Source organism: Manis pentadactyla, chromosome 12, assembly GCF_030020395.1.
Source record: "Manis pentadactyla isolate mManPen7 chromosome 12, mManPen7.hap1, whole genome shotgun sequence".
Classification (NCBI taxonomy): Eukaryota; Metazoa; Chordata; class Mammalia; order Pholidota; family Manidae; genus Manis; species Manis pentadactyla.
This window is the reverse complement of record NC_080030.1, coordinates 42,033,022-42,055,636: the sequence shown is the minus strand read 5'-3', so window position 1 is coordinate 42,055,636 and position 22,615 is coordinate 42,033,022. Positions and strand designations below refer to the sequence as shown.

Here is a 22,615-nt window from a genome sequence, read left to right as displayed (position 1 = left end):
ACCGTCGTTTTTAGAGTCTTGCCACCCCCGGTAAGACAGGCTGAGGCTTTAAGGATCTCCTGTGCCAAGGCAAGTTAAGCAATTTGTACAGCAGTCCCTAGTGGAGGGAGGAAAGGAGTTTAGGATCTCGTGAGGTCCAAGGAGAGGGGGAAGACATGCCAGGAGCTCCTTTCATAGTCAAAACTAAGTAAAAAATCTTGGAGGAAAAACAATTACTTTATAATAGGACAGAGGGCAGGAATGTCTGGTGATGAGGCTGAAAACAATGAGCTGGTTGTGTGTGTACAGGGAGAGTCTTTTTCTATGAAAGAGGCCTCCCTTGACTCCATTAGATCCTTGTCCAACCATGGGAGGGAGTAGGGCTTGAGGGATCTATATATTTCCAGTATAGTCTATCTCTGGATACTCTTATGACTAGTGAATGTGGACTAGTGAAGAAGACCCAAGTTTACTTTCTTTTAAAGTTTTATTTTATAAAATCAGATTTCCTTGCATCTGATTTCACTTGGTCCCAATAAACTATTGTTACTACTTTTTAGGTATGCATTCCATCCCCCTGGTATTGGGCAAGCCAAAAGATCCCTTATCACTGTCACTAAATGGGACCCTCCATATGATGGGGGGTGAGTCACATCTTACTGTGTCACCTGTAAGAATACCTGTCACTGGTTTCTCTATTCATATCCTGTGCTGCTAATTCCTATCTTCATATTGACACTTTCAAGTGTTTCAAGTGTTCAAGAAAGGCATTGTTGGATGCCTCCAAAATATTACAGCAAATCCACTTGAAACTGCATATTAGGTCATGCTTCCGATTTATAAGGAAAATAAGCCAAGGGATAAAAACTTGATTTCTATAGATAGTTGCCCCAATATAATTTTGTTTGGAATTGATTATATTATTTTTCTCCATTGGTTATGAATTAAGAGTACTCTTGGATATTTATTCCACACAACAAGGGCATTTTGCTCTTGTGCAGTTAAAAAAAACACTGAGATCAGTATACTGGAGGAAAGGAGAGACTCCACCTAATAACTTCCTTCCATAGCTCTCATGTTCACTGAGAAGGTTGAGAGGCTTCTTTGCACACTCTTCCCAACCCTGCCCCAGGAACTCGCAGAGGACACCATGCAAGAGCTACAATAACCCGTGTCTGTGGGCAGTATGTACTGCTGGGACAGATAATTAAATGCACCATTTCTTTTTGAGAGATTTACATCATTTCAACAGAAAGGCCCAGCAACTCTGCAGGACGCAGACTGAAACTATTACTAACAGACATACTTCAGACAAATTTCATAATCACCAGACTTGTATGGTACAAATGGTTATGGTGAGCTTCTGAGGCTTCCCAAAGACCACTAGAATTGTCAGACTTGAACAGCACTGAAATTCTGAAGTAAAAATTAAAAAGTATGACTCCGTTTTATAGGTAAGGTTGCCACCAGAAAACGTTCCTTTGGTTTTCCAAAATGGATTGCTTCTATAGCCAACTGCAGTTCTTCCCTGAGATTCCCCCCAAATCTCATCCTGTGTGACTGTCGGGGTTTAAGAAGGGTTCAAATAACATGGTGTAGGTTTCATCGTGGGTGATGTTATCACATGTTTATATTTTTTCTATATAAAATGGTGAATGTTATAAAAGATCTAACTTTTGAATGCTAACATTTCTGAAAGTGAGCTTAACTTACAGTGTAAATTTTCATTGCTGTTATGAAACATCACCCAAAAGATTGGGGTGAAATCTTGGAGCATTAAAACTTCCCTGAGAGCTTCCATTTTAAGCACCGCTCACTGGACTGGGTCTATCCCATTAGACATTGGGTACTGAGAAAAAAACATTTCCTGTTGCCTCAGGCAGTATTTCTTCCAGAGCAAGGCTGGTCCATTTTGATCCAAACCACTTTGGAGGTAAATAACTATAGATCTCAGAGATATCTATTCTTTTTCACCCCAGGAAGCCTGAAACCAAACCACTGTTTTTAATCCTTTAGTTTTTCTTATTAACAAAGGTGCCCACTTTCTCTCCAGTTGCAAGTCCCACTTTACGTGAGTGGACCCCACTCTTTACCAGTGAAAACACACTGGCTCTGATGAAGTCTATGATGCTGTGGCCTTGGCATGGGCTGAGTGATGTAGCAGAAGAGGCAATAGATTTGGACTTTAAAAAAGCAGAACTTGATGGAGTCATGCATCTTGTGCTTCTAGAGAGTACACAGTCTAGCAGGATTCACAGATACATGCATAGTTAATGTGACTTTAGTGTTAGAAGCTCATGAAAAGTTGTGCAACATCATTAGTCATTAGGGAAATGCACATTAAAACCACAGAGCCAGTGCGACATATTTGTATATCTACTAGAATGTCTAAAATTAAGAAGACTGACCATGCTAAGTATTGGTGAGGAGGTGGAGCAACTCATCCTGCTGGAGCTTGGCAGTGTCTTAAAAAGTTAAATGTATACTTGCCATATGACCCAGCCACGATACTCTTAACCATTTACTCAAGAAAAAATGTCCATTCAAAAACTTGAACATAGATTGGTTGTAAAAGCTTTATTTGTAATAGCCTCAAACTGCAAACAACTCAAATATCTAATGAAAATATAGGCAAATTGGATGTATTTATAGCATATATCCTTACAATGGAATAGCACTGAGCAATAACATGCATGCAAGAACATGGACAAGTCTCAAAATAATTACGCTGAGTTAGAGAGTCAGAAAGAAAGGTGAGAGACTCTTGGGAATTAAGTTAAAAGAGTATCACTAGGAATATAGGAAGTAGAGGAAGAATTGTAGTGTTACTTCAAAAGTAGACTTGGTGAGGCTTGATTATGGGCTGATGGATAGAGGTGGGGCATAGCCTCAGGTCTTTCTCTAGCTTGAGTTTCTCTGTATGGATAATCACCTATTTAATGGTACCAATGACTCTTAAGGATATAAAATGAAGGGCTACTTGTTCAATGCTGATCCTGTGATAGCTTCAAGAACCCCAAGGAGAAGCATCCAGTAGGCAAATGATCAGTACTTGACATTAAGGAAAATCAATGTATGTCTTGCTTTTAAATAAATATGAGCGTATGAAGTTATACGTTAAAGTGTTATTTAGTGAGTGAAAATAAAGAAGAGGATGAAGAAAAATGGGATTTCTAGAACCAGTCCTGTGGATAAGAGACAATGAAGGGTTGAAGGCAGAGAGAGAGGGAGGGAGGAGAAAGCCTGTGAGAAGGCCCCTCAGAACAAAGGAACCGGGAGTGATTGGGAAAGCAGTCAATTTTACGGGCATCTTGTTTTTTAATGCCCATCACTATGGTGTGTCTCAGTGTGTGTGCTTGGATTTATTTAGTCACTTGATCCAAATTCTATAACCAATTCAGCTCTTAAGAGGTAGTGTCAATCGTGGTCAAGGGCACAGGTCCTGGAGACAATATTCCCCACCTCTTACCTTAACAGATACATAAGCCCTCTGAACATCTGTTTCCTTACCTGTAAAATGGCATCTCTATCAGTTCCTACCTCTTAGAGTTTATTGTATTAATAAAGATTTTTTAAAAATTTGTACGGGAAATACTTAGCATTTCTTCTAATCCATAGTAAGGACTCTATAAATTGGTCTTCCTCTTCCTTTCCTCCTCCTTCTGATCATTATTAGGAAATATTGTGAGTGAAGATGAGACAAAGTTTTAATTTCCCAATAAGTCATTAGAAAAGCAAGAGTATGTTTTAGTGTTTACTGCCAGAAGTAATCATGATGTCCCCTTTATTCATGATTCATCTGATTCCAGTGATTTATTTATATATGCTATCTCATTAGTCTTTTATATAATGCGAAAAAAAAGAGCATGGATTACTGTTGAAGCAAAAAAATAGAGATTGAGTGACTTTGGTTCTGCCTATACTCCAATTTCTGTTTGGATTCAGGCAAATAATTTAAATGTCTTGCACCTCAATATCCTCAACTGAAACAGAAATGAAACATAATAATCACATAGGGCTATTAGAAATGTCTAAGTAGAAAGCATACAAGTTTTAACGTTATTTAAATGTAAAACTTTATCGGAAGTGAAGTGGGTTGCACAAATCAGTGTATTTCTGTAAGTGTGGCTCCAGGGTACAAATAAACTTTATGCCACGTTAAAGTTCACTGATAGACTAGGTTGAAAAAAGTGATTTCACTTTCCTATCCGGTATGCTTCTATTGCATCTGTTCCATCTAATAGAAATAGACCCTGTCCATGCAAATGTGTGGTCTGCATTAATTTCACCAGTAATAACTGTTCATTTTGAGTCAGCAGGGTTTTTCTTGTCTTGTTTTCAGGTTTTGTGGATTTGAACCTCCATGATCAGGTCCACCTTCTGGAATGTGCCTGGCTGGAGATCCTGATGATCGGACTTGTCTGGCGCTCCATGGAGCACCCAGGGAAGCTCCTGTTTGCCCCCAACTTGCTCCTGGACAGGTGCGTGACTTGGCTGTAGCCTGGAGGGAAGCACAGCCTTTGTAATCACCAGTTTCTTCCTGAGGCTCTTTTATTCAGTACTGCATGAAGCGTCCGAGAACTTTACCAGATGTGTTTACTTTACAGATGAGTGAATTTGGGACATGTAGTCTACTCCAGATCCCAGAAAGCTAAAGATAATTTTCTGCTAAACATCTCCTCAGGGGAGCTCTATTATTTCTAATATATATAGTGTGTGTGTATATATATGTATATTTGTATATATATATATATATATATGTAATCAATAGATTATTATTTTATATGTATACATAGTGTATGTAAATATTATAATTTCATACTATATATAAAATTATAAATACAATAATTATAAAATCGATATATGTATGTTTTATATGTACATTTACATATATGTGTACATATATGTGTATATATATTTAAAACTATTAACTGTAGTTTTCTCACTCAACTTTCATCTTGTGTTATTAAAAAAAATAATAAATACCCTCCCTTTAATTAAAATCTTTTTTGGCCCATGTACGTCCAAACCACACCTTTTCATCTCCTTCTCCAATTTTCCCATCAGTAAATGAGGAAGTTTGACCTGGGTTCTGAAGGCCACTTCCAGTTCTATGAATTCATGAAAGTTACTTGCTTGTTTTAGAAAATGAAGATTTCAGTTTCCAAATATGCTACCTTATCGAATGTATTCTCTTTGGGCTGACTTAATATGGATTCTATTCTTTCTTTTCCAGCCATTGTTTAGAGTAATAGAATGTAGACATTATTCAACAGAAGCTACCGCTGGTGGAGTCCCTCCCTACCTGGCACCAGCTACCGTATTAAACACTTTACATACATGATCTCATTTAATCATCACAGCACTTCTAGGAAGCTCATCATTCACATTTTACCAGAAAGGAAACTAAGTTTCAGAGCCATTCTGCTACTTGCAAAAAGCATCCAGCTGGCTAATGGCGGAGCCAGGAGTGGGATTCAACATCTGCCTGGCTCTGGCACACTCTTATTACCTCCTGTCCTGTGCACACATTCTTCACACTCTTCCCTGCTCAGCGATGCCCCCTTCGGTTCACTGCTATAGCCTTTGGTTTCCAGGGATGCCTTGTATTTCTGGGCCACATAACAGTTTGAATGAGGAAGAACGATCTTCTGATTGTCTCCTGCAAACTTCCCTTGCCTCTGCCCAGCAGCCCAGGGCTGCCAAGCTGCCCATGAGGCATCCTTGCACATTCCCTCCCCGTGGAGCACCACACCACCTCCTCATCTCCTTCTGTCTTGCTCCGGGCTTCCCTAGACCTACCCAGCTGTCTGGAGCAGAGTTCCAGCAAGATTTATTTAAGTACTGGGGAATTGTTCAACTATTGGCTACTGTTTTGTCATTTTGTGCTACTATCACTTTTGAAAAAAACAGTGGTGATACTGTTCAAGAAGCAGATTTTGCTGTCTGTGGAATATATTCCCAGATCACAGTTTCTTAAAATTGTCAAGAATGGCTGTTAGTTTTGTTCCTTATACCTGCCCTCACTCCTCACTCCGTCAGCCATTTAGAAGACACCTTTATAGTACTCTTTCCCCTTCCCTTTTCTGTTTCTCTTGTCTTTTATTTTTCTCTTCCACCTCTTTTCCCCTCTGTTTTCCTTTACCTTCCTCTTTCCTTCTTTTCATACACCTCCCTCTGCCTCCTCCTCTTTCTTCTTCGTAATTTTCTTGTTGCAGTGATGCGGCTCCCTGACCAAGGTGTGACACGTTTGCGGATGAAAATGTTAGATCACATACAACATTTCCCTGCTGTGGATGGAACGTGTGTTCACTATTTAGGTTTTTGGTACATCTGTAGCTGACCCGATCTGCTCCATGATCAACTGCTTCATCCGGGTCTGTTTTCTGAGAACAGTCATCAAGTCATTGCGTTTTAAATATGAAAGGGTTCATGCCATTACCTCACCCTAGTGAACTCATTTTGCCATAAGGTGACATCGCCTTGGATTTTATCAGCCACTTCCTTCTCTTCCTTTGTCACATGCTTACATTGTGGTTAATTTTCTCTCAAATCTCTCACTGCAGAACGAGTGAATAAAAGTCCTCATCTCTATCCATGTGTGCTTTCTAAAACTCCAGCTTTGAAGTTCCTACTTCCTCTAGACCAGGATATCCCAACTTCTGTTCTGTTGACATTTTTGCCTGGATCATTCTTTCCTGGTGGGGAGGAATGTCCTGTACACTTTAGGATGTTTAGAAGCATCCTTAGCCCCTATCCACTAGATGCTCTTGCACCCCCTCCTCTCTAGTGATGACAACTCCAATGTCTCCAGACATTTCCAAATGTCCCCTGTGTGGGGGAAGGGGTGGTCTGAAACTGTCTCTGGTTGAGAACAGCTCCTCTGGACTTTTCTCCTTCAATGTCCTATAAACTCAGACTCACCATACCCCCTCATCGAAGACATCATCTTCCTTATTAAGTCTGTTCCTTTTCTTTCTTCCCTATATGGTGACATTAACATTCACAGAGACTATAGAGTTTAAATTAACCATGGATTCCACTTCCCCACTCACCAGATTATCCACTCAGCTATCAGGTCATTTCTGAGCTATTTCTGAGTCCGTAGCTCTCCCTTGTCTCCATTCCTCTGTCTCCGTGTTGTTCCTTCCCCAGCTTATGGCCTCCCCACCGCTGCTTCTCCTTCTTGCCCACCACCCCTCTGTCCTTCAGTCTTCCCCGCAGTGCTCCTGAGATGTCCTTCTAAGACACAGCTATGGTCCTGATGCCCCTGACTCAGCCTTCACTGCCTCTTTCCATTCTTCAAAAGGACCTGTCTAAACATCCATTCTCGGTAATTAGGACTCTATTGCAAATGTCACACACACAAACATCTACAGAGTCGGCAAATGACGTAAATGAGGAAGGCCAGTGGGTGTGAGTTCCAAAAGGGAGTTCTGGGGATTAGGTGAATTTGGGGAGCTCTTGTCCCATCTAAAAACACCTGGATGCTGATGCAACCATAAACATAACTTCATACTTCGAGTTTTTTTTCCACTGCTTCTGAAAGGCCCTCTACTGTTAGAATTCCTTGTCATAATCTTATCCATTCTTTCCGGCTAATTTCAGATGTCACTCTTCCCTTAAAAGCTTCCTTCAAACTCTCTTCTGTTCAGGCAGAAGGTAGCCTTTCCTTTGTCTAAGTTCTCATAGAGTTTGGTTTGTTCTTCTCTGAGTCCCATTCTGCCACAGGTCAGTAGTGTTTGTACGTGTTCTCTTCCTTACCTGCTCATAAGCTTCTTGTGGGTGGGGACCAGATCTTGTTCCTCTTTTTGTTACCATCAATGTGCAAAGTCTTCCATGCTTCCCAATGAATATTTGTTAATCGCACTGGCCAAGGTCACCCAGCTATCTTATGGCAGTCAGGAGAACCCACTCTTTTCTGACAGTCATTTCATTTCAGCTGTCCTGGTCATCAAACTCATTTCTTGTTCATCATTACTCATCAATTCCTGGCTTATCCCTTATAGAATTTGCAGAAATTAATACTGAACTGTTTTTTGAAGGATTTTTTTAAGTCCCTAAAAAGCATTTGGCTTATGCTTATATTTGTGCTTTTACTCCACAAACCTGTTACGTAACTTTTAAATTCCAAATGGGGATCAGCAGAGGATTTTATTTTTTTCCCATAACTAGACTATTAAGTAAAACCCTCAAGATCTTAATACATTTAAGTACACTTAGGCACATGTTAATGATTAGAAAAGTATATAAATAAGTGCAAATTATATAAGTCACATGAAATAAAACTATGATCTATAATATAAAATTTATTTTACTACGGTTTTCTGACTAGTAACATGCACCTAAATATTAGGAAATTTCAATATTATTAAATTACTCTCTTGGTCTTAGAGGGTGACTGCTTTTGATGACATTGATATATGCAAAACAGTGACCAGCAGTCCATTTGTAATTTTATACCTCTGGTAGATGGCTTTGAGTGATAGCTGAAAACACTGTTTGTGTTTTCGCCTTTCAGGTTCCCAGCCCCTTAGATAACATTCTGATTAGTGTAATTCACCATGATCCCTCCATGCTCTTTTCCCATCACAGTGTACATAGCAAATTTTGTAATAAATGTAGACATTTTGTAACAAAATACAGAAATCTCTAAGTTTCAAAGCTAAGTGTTTGATTGAGAGCTGGTAAGCAGAAGATGAATCTTAGCTTCCTCATTTTAATTTTATCTCAGGCTTTTCAAAGACATAACTTTTGAAAAGGCAGCCACCTCCATTGGCTTTTTACATCTGTATAGAAATGGAGAAAGAGAAAGCTGGAGGTCCCAAGCAGTCCTCTCACCCATGGATTACCAGTGTTGCTCAACTGGAGACAGGGGTTTAATTTGTGATTTGTTATAATGATGTCCTGTTCTCTCAAACCTTTGTAAATCCAGGCTTATGTACTTTCCAAGGCCAGAGTTTACCCCAGTCTTTCCTTGTAGTTACCCAATGTTAGTATTGGCAAGTGGGGTTTAGTGATTATAAGAATAGAAAAACCTGCTGGTTGCCATCCCACATTTGTGAGCAGAGGGCATTTTTCCTATCTTGTGTCTATTTAAAAAGTTATTGCTTGATTTGCTCCCCAGTGACAACCCATGATATCTTGATTCTGGTAGTTTATAACTGCCCTGTAGTCATATGCTGGAGGCTAATTTTATCCTTGCCATACTTAGCCTACCCACAGTTTCCAGTCCTTCCCTGCGTCCTGCAGCAGTGATTTCCAAGCACTTAATGCAGTCATCTCTTCCTGTGAAAACCAAGAAATAATGGTTATTATAAGGTATAAATATAGAACCCAGTAATTTTTCTTGGTGTGTATGTGTGTCTGTGTTTTACAAGAGGAAAGTTAAAGATAATAAGAATGCCTGTGAAAGTCATCAGGAAATGGAGAAAATTCACTTTCCATTCTAGCACCTAATGCTCTGGTGTGTTTTGGCACCAGAAAACACAAACTATGTCCTCGGTGTCAACTAGGAATGCGTCTCTTCGTGTAGTCCTTCGTGAGCATTCACACTGTAAAAACTGACAACAGAAGCAAAAGCGTTCGATATACGTCATTCCTTGAGAGGTCTCTTTGTTCTTACAGGAGTAAAGTTTACTATAGCTGGGAGGCAGATGTGATGGTAGAGGAAACAATGTAAACTGCCTGTTCAGTGAGACCATCCAGTGTCCAAGGGACTGTCTAATTCTGTTTTGCTGGCACCATCCATGCTAACAAATTCTGAGAAATATTTGCGGATTTCTCAGTGAAGCCAAAGTACTCTCTTGACTCCTATTCACTCTCAGAGAAACAACTATTCATCCATTTGAAAAGCAGAGCTTAATTCGACTAGCAGAATATTCCCTCTACCAAGCATCTGGCCAGAGGGTTGTTGATCTAGCTCTTCCCTTCGCTCCTGCATCAGAAAGCTCTGCCTGTAGGAAATAGTATTATTGGACAACAGAAAGTTCTTTTACTCGTAGGCATGGATAGGAATAAGCTCTTTTCCTTAAGAGAAAAACAGGTTAGTGCACCAGAGAGAAGATTTTGCCTCTTCTACTAAATAGCAGACTGATTTCAGATGACACATTCATTTTAAACTGAAAAGAGTCATTTTCTACAAGCATGAGCATCCTCATTTTAGGTTGCTTGTTGTAAATATTTCAGAAAAATACAAGCAAATAAAACAATGCTTCCAGCAGTGCTTTTATTGGCCTTTATTTTATTTTTTTTCTGTTTAAAACTTGATGTAAATTCTTTGCAGAATTTTTACTTAGAAGAGTAGAAAAATTAAGTTCTGAAGTAAGTTGATGAATTCAGAATGTAATCCATCCAAAGGTTTCCTGGACACAGAGAGGAAGACATCCCTTTCTATTCCCTTTTCAGATTTCTTCCCCCTGAAAAATGTGTGCTCCTCTAAAGGGGAGCATCGTAGCTGGGAGAGCAGGTGTGGGCTGAGGAGCGAGCGATGCGCCCATTCGCAGAGCTAGTCCTGGGCAGGAGATGGTTGCAGTTACTCCAGTAGCTTTGCTGGATTTTTCTCCAGAATTTTCCAGGGAGTCCTTTGATTTTCCTGCCTATTCGCCTCATTCATATGTCAGGAAATTTGGTCATAACCTTTTTTTTCTCTGCCTTATAGAATCGGATAAAAAGAGAAAAAAAAGGAGAGCAACATTTATTAACTTCTTTAACATGTACTGTACTGCACTGGGTTATCTTCTAAACTGTATTTCATTCATTGTCTGAAAATACAGGTCACAAAAGGTTTTACTAGTTTATATTTTGACTCTGGATTCGTTGGTTCTCTCCCTGCTCTGAGCCTTTAATCAGTCAAGAGCAGGTGCCGACTGACTGATACTTAAGTCTTTGTTTTTTTAATGCTGGGAATATGAAACTGTACTGTAGAGGAGAAAAACTGAGGCCAAAAGAAGGGAAAAATAAGCCAAACTGACACTGTTATTACTATTCTTACTACCTCTGATTGAAAATGAATCAAAACGTGTATTGGACTAAAAACCGATTTCATTATACACTCTAACTAGGACAGTTATATAATATCTGAATAATATCTCAGTAAGGATATTAAACAGACACACACATATGGGAGTTTCAGGAACAGTCAGTTTGACCAACAAGACCATCAATCATGAAAGCACTTATAGGGGTTCCATTGGAAAAAGGTGAAAAACAACACCTTCAAACGTAGGTTTCTGCTTAAAAACAAAAGCAAGTCAGCAGCACTGTATAATAGAGCTTGTTAAGCCACATGTCTTTAACTTTTCAAGAGGAATAAGCATATAAACAGTAAGGATCCACTCAATATAAAATCACTCCAGAGGAAAAGGCATAATTCCAACCGAAGCATTAATTCTGTGTAGGAGGTTAATTGGACTTTTCTTACATTTCTACATAACACATTATTTTTGTATTCACCATTTATTTTTAACAATTAAACATCAGCCTAATTGATTTCAATATACAATCAAAAAATTTTGACAGTTAAATTCTAAAGTACATTAATATTATTTAAATCACACATGTCACAAAGGGATAATCAAATAATTCCGTCCCCCATTCTTATGGGCTTTAATCAAAGCTGTCTCTCCATAGTCGGCATTAGAAAGGCCCCCATTTGTTCTTAGGAATGCCATAAAACTCCAATGATAAGGGGAGATAGCCAATTTCAAGTCTGGGTTAGTTAGGGTTCAGTTTAAATCAACTCGGTAGATATTTTTTGAGTACCTCTCGGGTTCTGCGTGATCCTGGAGTATCTGAAAAAAGATATGTGTAAGACGCACACCTGAACTCAGGGAATTTACAGTCAGTGGTAGAGTAATAGTAGTGTGCAAATAAATGGCAAGCAAAAGCAAGACATCACCGCAGGCCCCACCGCAGCCCACTAGCCACTCATGGCTAATTTATTCTTCCCTATCACTTTCTAATGGCTGTGGATTCTGTGACAATTGATCCCTAGATTAAACATGCGTTTAGATACTGATTCACTCTTGACATTCCCATGCTAGTGTAAGTATACTCACGGTGCATTTATCCTGCTTAAAACCATAATGCCGGTAACTCTAAAACTGAGTTCATTCTGTATGTTGGTCCTTTGGGGCTGGCAGGAGGGCTGCAGATTTGGGCAGAAGTTTATCAAGATAGATGACCACAGCTTAAACATATTTGCAATGTTACTTACGTCAAGATATTACTAGTATTTGGATATTTTCCTGTGGTGACAGCTCTTAATTTTACAGAGTAAGTAGAGGTTTGACTTCAAAGTAATTAGAGTTAGTATGTCTGTTTCCATTTCCCGTTGAATGTTAAAATTGTCTTTATTATCAGTGTCATGGTTACCTGCCCTTTTGGTCTGTAATTAAGTTCCAGTCTCTTCTTTGGTACTGTTGACTTCTCCCTGTGGGATCATAATCCAAAGAATAAGGGTGAAGTTTCTCTTCTGATACTTCTAGAGGCATTTTTAAGTGATTGAATATTCGTATTTGTTTTTTATTTTCATTTTATCAAATGGAAAGGAGATGTAAAGAGCACATACTGTCAGTATTTTCCTTGGTTTTATAGAGAGAATCAGTTCTTGATCTGTTTACATATTTACCACTCTCCCCTGGCCAAGATTCTGAGACCCACCATGACTTTATTGTTGGAAAATGGGACACAACAAACAGATTTGGATGATAAGGAAAGATTACTTACTACACACATTTGAGCAGAACAGGGCTTCTGTATCTCCAACTTTAGTCAGGACCAGCTTAATACTGGGAGCCATGGAGCCTGCGGCGCAATCCACCTTAGCCTCTGAATTTTGTTTTTTCAGTGTGTGTCAATCAGTTGATGTATTATTTTTTTTTGGTACTCAGATTGTCCCATCTGTGGCTAACAAGAGTTCCTTCATACTGAATTTTATGTCATTATGGCATAAACCATTAGTCTATGATGCCTTCTTGCTGAGCAGTAAAATAACACGTCCCAGCCTCCTATTGTAAATTTCCTGCTCCATAAACCATTTCTAGAAGGACCACTCATTGGTTTCAGAGAAATTAGTATTTAGAAGTCAGTCTTGGCATTCAGTGTGTTCACTACTTTTGAGTTGTCACTGTTTCTAGGCCTTTTCAATTGATAAGGATATAAGCACCTTTGAAACAACAAAATAATTATTTCATACTGATATTTCCAATTCAAATCTTGGTTCCGAACCAAATAAATGTAATTACTCATTTGATTATCTTTGCATTGTGTGAAATAGTTTAAAGATAATAGTACCAGTCTATCTACTGACAATTAGATCATTGAATATAGTTGAAGATTTCTAAGTAGCTCTATTTGTCTTTATATTTCACTTAGAATGGAAAGTCAAATATTATGTTCTGCAGATACTTGAAATAAACCTTCTCTCTGAGGATATGTCATCAACTTGATGTAGAGTAAGAATCATTTGTTTCAAGCTGATTTCCATTTTTACATATATTTTTACTTAATATCTTTGAATATGTAAAGTATTTGTTTCTGAAGTCAAAACCAGGTATATTCAGTATATACATAATGCTTTGGAAATTACTACATGTTTGTGTAAAAGAGCTTCCTTATTCCTTTTCATGATAATTTTATATTTCATTGTGTGGAATCCCTTACTGATGGGCATGGAGGTTCTTTCCTATCTTATACTATAAACAACAACAAAAAGGCCACAATAAGTAACTTTGTGAACAAGTTATTTTATACTTTCTTCAGTCTGTCTTTGTGATAGATCCCTAGAAGTGGGATTGTTGGGTCAAAAAGTACAAGCATGCTAGATATTGGAAAATTTATTACCAGTGATTTTGTGTATTGTGTCATTGTGCTTTCCCACAAGCACGTATAAGAGGACCAGTTTCACAGCAGCCTCTCTAACAGAGTATGTTGTCAAACTTAGATTTTTGCCAATCTGATAGGTAAGAAGTTATCTCAAAATGGCACTAATTGCATTTCCTTTTATTTCTGAATGAAATTAAGCATATTAGTTACATTTAAGGACCTTTTCTTCTTTTATGAGTTGCACATTCATATTTTTGTCCATTTTTGTGTCAGCTTGTCTTTTATTCCCTTGATATTTAGAAGCTAAGAAATAGATTAGCTTTTTTTATTTGAGAAAGCAGATAGACTAGCTTTTTTCTCAATATAAATTGCCAATATGTTTTCTCAATTTCTCATTTGCATTTGAACTGTTTATGGAGTATTTTGTCAGGCAAAAAGTTTTTGTAAATTGCTTTATTGCAGAAATACATTAATCTTTTATTTTAATAAAAAGAAGGGTTTCTCTGCCCCCAAGTTGTAATTATATTCACTTCTGCTTGTTTCTAGTATTTTTTACTCTTTTATCTTCAGTCTCTTTGGAATTTATTCTGATAAAGTGTGCAATAAAGACTAACTTTTATATTTTCTAGATGGCTTTTCAGTTTTTCCAAAACCATTTATAAAAACATCAATATTTTCTCAAGTGATTTTAGGTGTATATCCTTGATTACATGCTGAATTTCCTTGCAGACTTAAGTCCTTTGAAATTTCAATTATCTGCTAAGGTTTATCTGTTTGTGAATCAATATCACATAAGCTTTATTTACAGCAGCTCCAAATTGGGATTTAATTCTGGTCAGGCTATCTCTCCAATGTTGCTTTTTGATATTTCAGGGTTTTTCAGGTGATTCTTCCTTTCTTTTTTTAGAATCAACTTGTTGAAATCCATAAGAAACTGGTTGATGATTTTATTGGATTCATGTTAACTGTAAATTGGCTTAAGAAGAATTAATGTCTTTATAATGTTGAATCTTCTTATCCAGGACAAAGTGTCTTCATTTGTTCAGATTTGTAGTGTGTATCTTTCAGAAGTGTTTTCAAGTATCTTTATATATATTTTGTATATATTTTTCAGGTTATGCCTAGCTATTTTAAATACATATATACATATATATATAGTATAAATATGAATAAATGAATACACATATTATTTGTATGTATGTCGGTAATTGATAGTTTTTTGTTTTTGTTTTTGTTTGGGCACAGTAGTGTTTTATTTTTAAAGCTAAGTTTTATTCAGTATATCTCAAGCATCTTTACATTTTATTAAATACTTTCTGAAACAAAACATTTTAATGAACGAGCCATATTCTCTTGTGTAGATCCAGTGATTTTTAGTTTTTTTTTTTACAGACAGACTGCTGCTTTGCTAAATTCTCTTACCTTGTTTAGACTGGTTTGCCATTAATTTCCATGGGGTTTCCTAACATGCAATCATATCATCTGCAAATAGATTGTTTTACCTCTTCCTTTCTTTCCCTAAGCATCTAAATATTTTTTTTATCTAATTGCATTGAATAATAGCTCTAATCTCTTGTAAAAATATTAGCAACAATGGGGACCATTTCTTCTTTCCTATGTATTCATGTTACAAGAGTTTCTAGATTTCTGTGTTATTACGTGATTTTATTAAGAAGGTTATTTTTATTATCAGAAGGTTATTATTTTCTCTTCGTGTAGTCTTTACATGTTTTTGTTATCAGTATTACACATGCCTCACAAAACGAGTTTGGGATTTTCTTTTTTCTCTCCATGCTCTGGGAAGTTTAAGTAGTATTGGTATTAATTGATCTTTAAAATTTTTAATTTTGTGGAATTCCATTGTGGGATGTGGACCTGGAGCTCTCTGGACATTTTGATTCTTCTGCAATAATTGGTCTCTAGACTTTTATCTCTTCTTGGGTCATTTTTGGTATATAAATCTCCTGATAAAGTTATTCATTTCATCTAGGTCTTCAAATTTATTGCACTGAGTTGGACAAAGTGGTTTCTGATGCTTTTAAAAGTTTTCTGTGGTGTGATGGTTACTTTCACCTTATAACTTACTTTATGTATTTATTTTTCTTTTAGAGAGCTTTGGTCAGCTAGTGGTTTCTTTATTTTGTCAATTTTTTTCCTCAAAGAACTAGCTTACATTTTTAAAATTAGTTCTGCTTGTTTTCTATTTTCTAGCTCATTGTTATATTTTTAGCTTTAGTAAACCCTTCCTCGGCTTTCAGTCAGTTAACTTTGTAGTTCTTTTTGTAGGTTTTTGAGTTAATATTTAATTCACTTAATTTCATTTCATAATATAGGTAATTAATGGAAATAATTTTTTCAAAGCTCTGCTTTAGTTATGTCTTATAACTTTTAATATCTTTATTTTCTAAATATATTTAATGTCTTTATTTTCTGAAACTTCAGCTATTTCATATTTTACTTTCCTTTTTATTAGACAGTTTATCTAATAAACAGTTTTATAGGTTTAAGGGGCATTTTTTTGTTTTGTTATTAATAAACATTACTTGCTTTGGGTTCAGAGAATACTGCTTGTATTATTTCCATTTTTTTGGAGCTTATTAAAGTTTTCTTTGTAGCCTAGTATAATTTCAGTTTTCTAAATATTCTGTATACATTTGATATGAAAGTTTATTTACTCTTATTAAGATAGAAGGGAAAATATCTTTCTGCATCCAGTACTCTTCCTATGTCTGTAATTTCTGCTTAATGAAAACTTATAACCTGTTATCTGCTGCATAGATATTTATTTGCTTCATCTCAATTGTACATTATAGTTTTAGGTTATAAAGTTTTTATTCTTTTAATCTTTTTTCTGGATTGAATTTCACCATCAATATGAAGATCATGACCCCTGGTTTCCTCTTATTTCCACTGAATATTTCTTTTCCCATCTTTATTGTTAACATCTGAATATTTTTGCTTTAGGTCTCTATTTTATACAGTCCAGAGTTAGATCTTACTTTATTAGCCAACCTGAGAATATTTTTTAGTTCGTAAATGAAGCCAATTTATATTTATTGATGCAACCACTATGTTTGATTCAAGTTCTGGTGTATTATTTTGTATTTCCCACATATTAAGTGATCTCTTTTCTCTGTTATTTTTACTTGTTTAGTTTTTAGATATTTTGTATTTTTGTTCTGGTTGTTAGATTTATATATATTTAGTCATTTCTTCCTTTAGAAAGTGTTCATTTCCTACTATGAGCAGTAGTGAAGTTAGCAAGTAACTTAACATTCCTCAACCACCCTCCAGTACACACTAGGATCGTCTGAGTATTAAACTCTGTAGTGTTAAATATATTTCAGCTTCTACTACTGGATCTGTCAGAATCAAATGATGTCAGTTTAACTCAGCTAATACCTATGAGGTAATCATAAGCTAATAATAATTTCTATGATACTTTGTTTCTCATCTTATTTTTATTATTGTATTTTTTATACATTGTTAGAACTTATAACACTTGAGGCTCTTTTTGGTCAACCCTAACCCTCATTTTTAGTTAACTCTATCATGAAATATATTCATTCAGTGTCTACAATCAGACCACGTACTGTTGGTTCTCTAATTTTATTTTTGATTGTCTGGAGCTTTGTTCATCAGGAAAGGTTCATGGGGACACATTTTTTTAGTTTAAAAATGTTTATAATTGTTTTTCTGTGTCCTTTAGGAAGTTTGGCTGTATACAAAATCTTTGGCTTACATTTTTCTTCGCGTAATTTTGAACGATTGTTTCCTTGTTTTCTCATATGAAACACTGCTGTCAAGAAGTTGGATGGCAGTGGGATTCTCTTCCCCTTCTTTGTGATTTGGGCTTTTGTCTGAATGCCTAAAGGTTTTTTACCCCCCTCCCCATAGACTTAAATTTCAGTAATTTTATTAAGCTATGGCTCTGTGTTGACCATTTTAGATCAGTTTTCCCAGGTACATGGTATATCTTTTGAATACATAGATTGGAATATTTTCCTTCTTGACTCTCTTGAGTTTTAAATAATTGTTTTGGTATATTGCTTTGTTTGCTTCTTCAGGGGCCCATTTATACTCAGTGGATACCCTTTACCTGTTCTATATTTAAGACTTCTCCATAAATCCTTTTATTCTTTCTCCTTATTGGTTTTCTTTCCATCCTTTACCCCCTCACCATGCTGCCCTTGGGGTCTATTTGCTGTTATGTCCTGTTCCTGAATGTTTTTCCTTGATTTTCAGATTTATTTCTAAATTGTTTAGGTTCTTGTTTTATTTTATTTTTTCTGTTGCCTGGCCATATCATTTCTGCGTTTTCTATTTCTGAAATGTTCAACTTGTTCAAAGTTTTGACTCTTTTTCTTCAGTATTTTTAATTCAATATGAAATATTAGGCTGCAGTTTTACTCTGCTTGGTGGATAGCAGTCTTTCACAGAGCTGAATTGCCATAGCAGACCCAAATGGATCCCTAGATCTCAACCACACTAAGGTTTTACTAATAACTAGCAAAAGACACAAGCTGAAAATGGGCATAAACAAACACAGCAGCCTCCTCCACTGGGAGGACTGAACCATTTTTCAGATGGAGTTTCTGAAAAAACCTTTCTCTTCAGTACAACGTGTTTCGATTTTTGCAGCAGTAGACAATTGCTAACTATGATGTGGTGTAAGTGCACTCAGAAGGGGCCATTTAGATTTCCTGCTGTTCAGTTTCTATATTTTGTTAGCCATGCAAATAGAAAGTCTATGAGATTAACTTCCATTCTCTAGTAGCTGCATCCCATAAAATTTAAAAAATTCCAGCTTTTTTTTTTTAAATCATGAGCAATTTAGACAGACTTGATACTTCAGGTCTAAAACATTACTATATAAGAATTTTCCTTGTTATCTTTCTGATTTTCAATCCCATGAAAATGTTTAACAAAAGGTCTATTTAATCAGTATACCAAAACCAATTTATTTCTTTATACCAGCAACAAATACAAACCGTTATGAAAAGTATATTAGTATATATATATTTAATTTAGAATTATATATACATTTTACAGTAGTAACAAAAAACTATAATGCATTTTGGAATAAATTGAATAAAGAAATTGCAGGCGCTCTATAGAGATAATTAGAAACCTCCTTTGGAAAACATTAAGACTATAAAACATTAAAAGGAAAGCTAGCCTATGTTTATGGCTAGGAATTTTCATTGTTAAAAATGTATGAATTCTCCACAAATGGATCTGTAAATTCAGGGAATTTCCAATCAAAAGTCCTGAGTTCATTTATATGGTAGAGCTCAAAGACCAAATATAGCCAAATGCTCTGGAGACTGAAATTAAGATGAGGAGATTGGGTAAAAAACTATAATAATTAAGATATAAGGTCAAAAAGCTGTTACAATCATGACAATGTGGTGTGGGCATAGAAATAAGCACACTGGCAAATAACAGAAAAGAGAACTCAGAAACTGGCATTTATAAGCAGCTAACCTACTGTAGAGCATTGAAACTGAGAAAGAAAGGAAGAACCATTGTGTTAATGGTCCTGAGAAAATTGGTTATCTACTTAGGAAAAAAAAAAGAAATCTGAATCTACTTCATAGCATATGAAAAATTAATTCCAGATGAGTGAAGGACTTAAACTGAGAGACAGAGCTAAAATTTTTATAAGAAGATGGAGAAAAATATCTGTCTCAGGATTGGGAATTATGTCTTAAGGCACAAAATGTTCTAACCATAAAAGAAACATTGTTAAAGTTGATCTCTCTAAAATTAGCAACTTTCATAAAGAAAAATTTAAAGAAGATAAGTTTCTAGAGAAATGGGTATTTATTGCTATAAATTGTTATGCTTTAAAAATATTTTAGATTGGCTCTCTCAGGTACATGGTATATCTTTTTGAATACATAGATTGAAATCTTTTCCTTCTTCACTCTCTTGACTTAGAGTCAATATATATCCATATTCTTTTGTATGAACCAAATATTATGTTGAAAATGTAGTAAGGAAGGACAATAAGCTAAACAGCTTACAATGGCATACCCTTTACATCCATCATCTGCTAAGTCAGAAACATGCATCACTTTAAGTTTTCTGAAATGGGAAATGGAAATACTTATGGAGGGCCCTCACAGGTCCATTTAGAGGTTGTATGTTCAGGAAAATGGAATTGAAATGTTTTAGTAAGAGTCATGGACCTAGTCCTTGAAATAGATGTTGGTTGAGTTTTCTATAGTATGTAATCACAACACAATAAGACCCAAAAGCATTTCAATAAAATGTGGGTGGAAGAGGAGCATGCTGCTTCGAGGGCTTCATGAGCTTTTTGCAGACTGGAGCTCTCCAGGCCTGTGGGAGGAACCCCATTTACCTTGGTTCAGAATCAATTTTAACCATCATTGAGGCCTGGTGGGTAAGAGTGCAGCCTGAAGTCCTTGGGAACATATTGGTGGGGGGGAAGAAAAGACAAAAATGTTTTTCCAAAAACCCAGAAATGGGCTCCTGTTTTGTTTACTAGTTCTTTCCAGACCAATATGCTGTAATGCTAATCACTGATGAAATGGTAGGATTATATTTTGATCCCCAGTTTAGTTTCTTAAAGAAGTTTCTAGTAAATTAGAGCAATGACATTGGTCCTGTTTAGTGTTATTCTGTTAGACTAAAGACATAATTTCTACATATACTATGGCCTGAAGCCTTGGAAATATTTACTAAGTAGAAGAGTACAAAAGAGAGAGAGAGGTCATAAAAACAAATGAACAAAAATACAAAAGCTACAACATTGTTCTGTATGATGAGTCTGATGAGAAGACACCTTTATCCATAGAGAACACATAGATATTTCTTGTTTCTGTCCTGAAAATGCCAGTTCACGTGACTCTGGTTGGAGCAGAATAGGTTCATCTGGCCTTTGAAGTTGTATGAGTGATGTTGAACCTTGCTGTTGATGAAATTCAGTATGTTTTTCTCAATTTTTACTTAATAAGCACTCATTAGCTATTTCATTTCCCTCTCCTAGACTGCATTGTTTTAAAAAGGCCCTACAGTCAACCATTCTAGAAAATGAGGGTAAATTTTAACTGATGGTAATTCTACAACATGTGTCATACTTACGGTTTATAATGTGCTATCCTACATATTCTTTCATTTATCCTTGATACAGCACTTTGGGGATATTGAGACAGACATTATAATGGTTATCTTCCCTCTGGGGCAAATGAGGTTTAATAAGTGTTAAAGTAGCTGCTTATGATTAGTCACAAGGCTAGTTAGTGGCAGGAATCCAGACTTCTCACTCCAATTTCAATGCTTTTTCACTCTGCCATTAGTAAGTAATGTTGAGTATTAATGTCAACATTTTCCTAGGCATTAGGAATATAGAGAAAAACAAGGCAGGCAAACCTGTCTTCTGAAAGTTTATAATCTATTATGGGGAAAAGACAGTTACATGAGGGATAGAGGTAATAAATGCTGTTTATGGGTATATACTTGGTGCAGGCCTGATCTTGGAGGGAACGGCAGTGGGGAGTGGTAGATGGAGAAGCAGAAGGGTTGTTCACTGTGGGCAGACAAATAGTTCACTTCCAAGGCACAGGAAAAGGCTCGAAGTCCGGTGGAATCTTCAATCCATGTATATGGTACCAAGTTTCCAAGGCTTAGTTCCAGGACTGGCACCATGTTCCTGACCACTGAACAAACACTGGAACCTATTTAAAAGAATTGTAGGGCTTTTTGAAGTCTCAGCACAGCAGTAGCTTAGAAATCTACCAGAGATGGTTCTCCATCCTCATGTTCAGATACATGGGTGCAAGAGAAGTCCCAGATAGGCCTCTTAGAAGGGCTGAGTGTGGGATGGGGCACAGCAGAGACTAAAGCACACGGAAGCTAACTGGGGATGGAGATGGCTGTGGAGGGGTCGCCCCGTGCTGTCTGAGAGCCTAGGCTTTGGAGCCAGACTGCAGGTTGGCCACTGACTTTTGCAGTAGCTCAACTTCTGTGGCCCTCAATTTCTTTTCTATTATACCAGTATCTCTCTCATGGAGTTTTATAAAGGATTCAATGAGTAGATGTCAGGTATTTAGACCACACTTATTGGCACACAATGAGAACTGAATCACTGTCATCTTTCATTGTTATTATATTACTATTGTTAGGGTTGGTAGTGGAGCTAAGTTGCACCATGATCGAGCCTATAAGATTTTGTTGGTGCTAAGAAAAGAATAAGTGTTCTAAGAAGTTTGGTCAGCAAAAGTAGAATTTAGTATGGAGGATGAGTGAACCTTTTTGTAGATGTTAGTAAGTCTACAGAGTATTGACTCTGTGAAGTATTATTTTGGAGACATTCTATTTGCACATATGAAGTCACTGAGTCCTTATTTTAGAGCTCAGCATTTAAGACCTAGGGCAATGCTTTTCAAATTGTCTTCTGTGGGTCTAAGATGGTCACTAAGGGGTTGCCTTAAAGGAAGGTAGAAGCTGTAGGTCTCTGGGACACCTCTCAGTTCATCCAAAACAGATGTACTTTGTTCTGTTTTATAATTGGAGTGTGACATATTATTTTACTTAATAAGGATACCACTTCTACAGATGGTTTGAATACTATTGATTTGGTCTGGCCTCCTTGTTTACAGATGAGGAAATGGAATTAAAGAATGGTCAAGTGACTTGCTCAGAGTTGCACAACCATTAATTGACAGAGTACGTACGAGAACACACATCTATTCCTTCTGGTACAGTGCCTTTTACTAGTGACATGGTACCTATTGCTGCACAATACAGGATTACTGCGCTTTCCAGCTTTTAGCATAATGAA

At 36.6% G+C, this 22,615-nt stretch overlaps 1 protein-coding gene across 3 annotated transcripts in view; it reads left to right on the top strand.

The window, feature by feature from the left end:
* Nucleotides 1-22,615, top strand: part of ESR1 (estrogen receptor 1) — a 319,262-nt gene that overhangs the window by 252,884 nt on the left and 43,763 nt on the right. For all 3 annotated transcript variants that reach the window (XM_036911872.2, XM_057489098.1, XM_036911871.2), the window contains exon 6: nt 4,322-4,460. In XM_036911872.2, the coding sequence (XP_036767767.1) occupies nt 4,322-4,460 (139 nt within the window). The remainder of the gene's footprint in view (nt 1-4,321; nt 4,461-22,615) is intronic.